This window comes from Carcharodon carcharias, chromosome 17 (assembly GCF_017639515.1).
Source record: "Carcharodon carcharias isolate sCarCar2 chromosome 17, sCarCar2.pri, whole genome shotgun sequence".
Classification (NCBI taxonomy): domain Eukaryota; kingdom Metazoa; phylum Chordata; class Chondrichthyes; order Lamniformes; family Lamnidae; genus Carcharodon; species Carcharodon carcharias.
Window position 1 is genome coordinate 117,785,740 of NC_054483.1, and position 6,603 is coordinate 117,792,342.

General features: G+C 39.8%; 1 protein-coding gene across 1 annotated transcript in view; it reads right to left on the minus strand.

Moving 5' to 3' along the window:
* The window catches only part of cusr (Copper-only SOD repeat protein), a 177,539-nt gene extending 171,170 nt beyond the window's left edge, over positions 1–6,369 (minus strand). The window contains exons 1-2 of the mRNA XM_041209411.1: positions 6,255–6,369; positions 4,000–6,082 (exon numbers count right to left, since the gene is read on the minus strand). Coding sequence (XP_041065345.1) covers positions 4,000–6,082; positions 6,255–6,294 — 2,123 coding nt within the window. The 5' untranslated portion in view covers positions 6,295–6,369. The remainder of the gene's footprint in view (positions 1–3,999; positions 6,083–6,254) is intronic.
* Between the last annotated feature and the right edge of the window lie 234 nt (positions 6,370–6,603).

Here is a 6,603-nt window from a genome sequence, read left to right on the forward strand (position 1 = left end):
TTAAAGTTTCCCTTCTCAGCTTTTAAGTGTGTCACAACATAATCCTCTCAATAGATTTACTTGATCTTTGTCTTGGAGCGACAGCAAGGGAAAACATTCACTATGACTTGATTCAGGCATCCGGGAAGAAACTGTGGAGGGTACTTGGAAATTCAAAGAAAGAGGAAAATATGAACAGCTCACACTTAATTTCAACTGTAATCACAGTAGTGGATACCAATGTTTGATTATCCTTCTTCTGGTGCAAGTGACATAGCTGTGAAGCAAGATCAGAAATGTGTGCAGCAGGAGGGATCAAAGGTACCCAAATGCATGAGCATCATCAAAATTTTAACAAATTAAAGGTAGAAATACCACAAGGTGGGGCAAGAGGTACCAAGCATGTGGAAGAAGAAAAATAATAAATTGATATGAATGCTATTTTCTTTGTTAATTCCGTCAATGGCAATACCATAGTTCAGACTTTCTTCCAACACTTAAACTTGTGTTCACCGCACATATAGCAAACTTCCACATGCAAACATGGCCTTCTGTGAATCAAAACATGCACCCTTTATACATGGCATACTGGAATAACATGACACTAACAATTTATCCCTCAATTGCAATATATTGCACTGGAGACTACATGGAATGCTCACCATGCTCCTCCAACAACTTTAAAAGGCAGCACGTGTCACACCAACAAACCACTATATTCAGACTAGAACAGCTGAATTTGTTAACAAAGAAAAGATACACAGAAGAAATAATAAGACACAACAGGAAACAAAATAACACAATATACACATGCACAATATATAAAGCGATTCAAACAAAAAAAAATAAGTCCACAATAGCTATTTTGGGAAACCTGTGCCCAAGACTCTTTTGAACATTACATGGGAGATGCACCATGGAACTTTTCCTTCCCAGTTTACATCATAAGTACATAGGATTTAGGAGCAGGGATAGGTCATTCAGCCCTTCGAGCCTGCTCCACCACTCAATAAGATCACGGCTGGTCTGGCTATGATCTCAACTCCACTTTTCTGTCTGTCCCCCAGTAACCCTTGGCTCCCTTGTCTATCAAAAATCTATCTAACTCAGCCTTGAACAAATTCAATGACACAGCCTCCACTGGTTTCTGGGGAAGAGAATTTCACATACTAACAACCTTTTTGAGAAAATAAATTTCTTCTCATCTCTGTCCTAAATGGTAGACCTCTTATTCCTAAACTGTGTCCTCTGATTGTAGTCTCTCCCACAAGTGGAAACATCCTCATGGTATCTACCCCATCAAATCCCTCAGCATTTTATATGGTTCAAGAAGATCACCTCTCATTCCTCTAATCTCAAGTAAGCTAAACTAAACTAGCTCTAAATTAGTGTAAAACAATGGACAAGATGTTTTAACAAGTGTCATTTCTTTGATATAAAGGCAGACCCTTCATTGTCAGTTTTCCAGTTGCACCATATGTCCTTTGAAATCACATTTTGTCCTGTTGCTACATATCAGTCAGTATTTTAAACAACTTACAATTGGAATTCCCCTGGGACATAGCTCCCTTCATTGTTCAGCTTTTTGAGATGTAATAAGTTCATCTGTAAACTTGCAGTCTTTTAATCCTTGATGACAATTGAAGACTAATGAGCAGTAGCTAGATTTTATACACTGCACCTCAGAGGGCCAATTATTTGATTAGTAACAGGTAACAAGCTTCTGCATCCTTGTTCATTAACAAGTTATAGAATTACCCTGCAGTCTGACAGCAAGCTGGAATGCAGTTCACATTTTAAAGTTCAGTAAAGAAATAGTTTCCATTTTAACTCTAGTTATTTAAAATAATTTGAATACAAGCCAAGTTTATACAAACTCTACAACCAATTAAAACCTCTAAGCCCTGGTATCATTTTGGTACATACTGGACAGCTTTTATGTACTCACTCCACAGTAGAAATGCACCACCCGCCATAGTGGTAGAGTTTCTACCTAAGGCATCCAGGGCACCTCTGATCTTGTTGCATTTTAGGGTCATGATTAGCACTCACAGATCGACAACGAACAACAAATGAGGGCAGTTCGCCAATTTTCCATGGTCTTTATTAGGTGCAAGCAGAGTACAGAGAACTAGAATTGTGCCCCATTTCAGAATTCAACTTATTGACCATGATGTCTAGTCTCTCAAAACCTTCACTTCTGAGCTTTAAACATAACTTTGCCTATTATACAAAGCAATGTATTCTTTGGCAATAATAGAAGATAAATATGATAAATGACACACAAATATTAAAGATGCCATCCAAACCGACTGATTTGCCTATATCAAAGTAACCTTTCTAAATAATTTATTATCAACTGGCCTGGAACGGCAGTGTCCCATTAATTTCCTAACTTAAATACCTGTCTCTATTTTCCTGAAACTGGAAAGATGATCATCTAACATCAAGCTATAAATGTTCTTGTCTTTTATAGTATTCAGAATCTAATTCTGATCCCAGTTATTGTGAGGAATACAAAAATTTTCCACAATTTTTAGATTGAGGGCACGGCCAGCATTTTAAAAACTACAGCCATAGGATTATGTTAAACACTGGGGAAAAAGCATTGAGTTGCACTGTACATGCATAATCTGCTTCCCAAGTCTTTTATTGTCTTCACCCTATTCCCTGACTCTCTACCTACTTGAAGCTCCATCTGTCCTCACATCTCTATCCATAGAAAAAGTAGCCGGGATCACAATTAGCAAATGCCTCTTAAATACATTCCTGTCAATGAAGATAATACACATAATGACAAATATTGATAGGCACACTCTTGCAACTTATCTTTTGAGACACACAAGAAAGAATAGTTCATCATGATATGGACCACTAAACATTGTCTTTAACACACTAGTATTTGAGCTTCTATCTCAAAGCCAGTATTTATATTGTCATGAGTGGGTAAATCCTACATCAGGCGATGGGAGTAGTTGAAAATTCATTTCAAAGCACTGCCAAACTCAAATGAGTGAACCCATCCTCATAACAATATGTGCAAATTAGCTGAAAACAACATCCCCTCCTAGCTCAAATGTGAAATTCTGCTGTTGATTTAAAATTGGATACAGGAAGTGGAACAATAACATGTATTTAACATAGTAACTGTCCCAAGGCACTTCATAGATTCAAAAACAGATGCCGAGTAGCAATTTCCCTGTGCATATTTGTTCACTGCATAATCCCTTTAAGATTGCTGCACATCTTAAAGGGACCGCTTCTTGTTTGCAGCCTTTTCGTCCCCAGTGTGTTAAGCTCTGGACTGATGCACGGTTTAGACTGAATGTTGCTGATTAGTAATAGGAAAAGAATTAGAGGAGGAAATGAAAGGCATGTTAGTAATGAGAGATTACATGTTTTTCAAACTTGGAGAGAAGTTAAACAAAAAGGTAGGAGTTTAGCATTCCAGAACACAAGGCCAACCTGGCTAAAGGATTTGCTCACAATCTCCCTTGCATTCTGGAATGCTAAACTCCTACACTTTCATTTAACCTCTCACTAACTTTCAATTCCATTGAGCCTTACAGATCAAGAAAATCCCAATTGATCTCTGGTTTGTGCTCAGTTATCAGACTTCACTCAGGATGGCAGCTTGGTTGAACCAATATTTCAAAGTTAGCAGGAGAAATAATCAGCCAGGGCTTTCATTCATAATCTCTACCCAGTCATCTGTGATGGAAAGTATAAACATGGATTCTGGGTGAAAGCAGCAGTGGGCTATAACATACCCAAAGTTCAGTAGGTTGCTGTCACTCACTATCTAGGCTTACACATATAAAAAGCAGCCACTTGGGCAAGATAGTGAGTAATCACCTGCCAGAGGAGCTGCATTCCTATCTGAGACACCTTTTTCATGAGATGAGAAGAAAAAATACTTTTGAATACTTAGAATCCAAAGCCCATGTTGAGAGTATTGAGAAGGATAGTGCACTATTCAATCAGACTCAAGCAAAAATATAACAAGTTTGTAAAACTTACCGTGATCCATTTGTCCGATAAATAACCAAAGAACGTTTTACAATGCTGTGAGGTCCAAACAAGGGCATGTTCATGTCCATGTACTTTTCAGTTGTTTGGTTCAGCTCATTCAGTGTTCCAAATTTCCCACTGATATCGCCAACTTCATACTGGTCAACTGTACCATTGCCTGGCTCAGGGGACAAAGATCCATTCACATGGAATGGGTTGTAACGGCCTTCAACGCTAGTAAAAGAACAGGGATCTGTGTTAGGCAAACTAGCTTTGATGGGAAGAGTGTGGATGCTGTAAGTTCCTGCTTCACCATTCAGATCTGTTAAGTTAACCTGCACAACAGTACGATCTAAATCAGAAAGTTGTTTGAATGCAACATTTCCATTTCCATTTTCAACACCCCTCCATGAATCAGTTTCCAGTGAAGTTGGGCGAAGAAAGGTGACATTAGCACAAGCTAAGTGAGAGGTTGCGTTATTTGCATTATTAATGACCACTGATCGAGGAACAATGGACATTGGCCCAGCAAGTGTTGATGTGGTGTCCGTAAAGAAGAACTTGGTGTCAACTGCATTGGTGTGGTTGGTGAGATTTATGGCTTTATGTTTCTTGGCATAGTCTCCAACTTCACATCGGAAAGGGCTGGCTGGACCACACTCAGTGCGATATTGACTACCAACATCTACTTTGAAAGGGTTAAAAATCATCTTGGTACTTAAGCAAATATTTGAGTCAGAATCAAGTTCAGAGCTTATGGGATACTCATGAATATGCCAAAGGTGATCAGCTGATGTAGGAACAGATGAGTTGGTATAAGAGAGGTCCATAAAGATGGATATGTCTGAATAGGGATTGCTCTTCAGCTGTCGAAAAATGATTCTGCCTGCCACTGGGCTCTTAAATATGGCTACTGCTGTTATGACTTCACCAGGGTATCCAATTGTAGCACACAGCCATCGTGATGAATTTGGGTGGTGGATTACCACAGAACGCCCAATAATGCTATTCTTCCCAAACAATGGGAGATTCCAGTCCTTAAAGGTGATTTCATAATTCTTCAGCCCATTTAAAAAGCCATGTCTTCCACTCAAGTCCCCTATTTCATATTGATCATGGGTTTCATTTGTGTTTTGGGGATAGGAAGGACTGGAAGCAACCTTCCTAAATGGATTCCAATGCCCTCCGAGATTATCATTCCCACAAAGCTTATCTTCAGGACTACTGCGCTGAGGCACAGGGAAATTGTGAACGTGGTAGGCACTGGCCATCTCTCGCAGATTCATCAGAGAGACAGTGTAGTTCGTGATATCAAATGGGGAAACCTGACGAAACGTGAAAGTTCCTTTGGCAGCTTCCATATCGATATAAGCCCAGACTTGCTTTGCTTCCATCTGCCGAATTTCGGTGCAAGACCACTCAATGCCGTCGTGCATGTGGAGAAATTGTTTGGGGGTCCTGTTTGGTAAAGTGACTCCATCATTGCGACTTTTTACAGGGTTTAAAGGGTTGCCCACTTTGAATTTGCCGAGCAAAGACAAAGTGTCTGTCCCGTTGGTCTGTGCCGGTAGGGTACAGTTCTCGGCCCCTACTTGCAGATAGAGAGATACTTCCATTCCCACCTTGCTGCTGTCATTCGCCATCAGATCGGTCAATATTCTTGACGAGTTCTCATCATCATTCTGGCGGATGTAGACATCTCCGGCTACGGAGGTGAAAAATTTCCCTTGCCAGGTCTTTGTGTTCCCAACTTTCTTTACAGTGGCGCACGCTTTACTTTGGTTTCGACAGTCGTCTATGGTAACTGATAGATCCGAGAGGTCAGATTTGATCTGGAAGAGGGCGTTCTCCATCAGTGTCGTGGTCGTATCATTCGCCATGAAGCCATAAATTTTCTTACCAATGTTTGAGTGGTCGCAGGGGTTCTCGGAATTACTGTACATAACTGGGAATTCGTGGAAAGAAATCATAAACTGGCTGCAGTCCGCCTGCAAATTTATCTGGATCCACTGAGAAGAGGTATTGAACTCCATGGTCCCCTGAATTCCAGCCATATTTATATCAGCTATGTAGTATTGGGAAGATACCGATCCTTTAAAAAATAAAATAAAATATAATTATTTTCCATCCTGCTGCTATGGCAAAACGGCTTCGTTGAGCCAAAACAAATCATTTCGCGTTAACTGTTAAAATGTCAAACAAATCAGCACTCAGAAGTATTGTACAATGACGCTGAAGCACCGTACAGAATTAGGATCACTTACCGAACACACCAACAAGCAGCAAATTCCACGTTAAAGCCATGATGTTGGTGTTCCAATGAACTGTACAATGTCTGTAGACTCTAGCCAACTGACCGCAAGACTTTTGGCTTTCACGAGTTTGTTTTATAACTCAGCTCATTCGAATAACTGCCTCGCGATTGGATAGCCGCAATGTTGTTCAACCCACTCTAGTGGCTGTGGTTGTCTGAGTTGCAAAGGTGAAGGATTTTAAAGCTCGTTTTTTTTTTCACTTGCTTCATTTAATTTATCATCACCTGTAGAGTATGTTTTTTTTATTGGAGAAAACATATTTACACTCAAAATGTTCCGTTATTTTCAACCCAACATT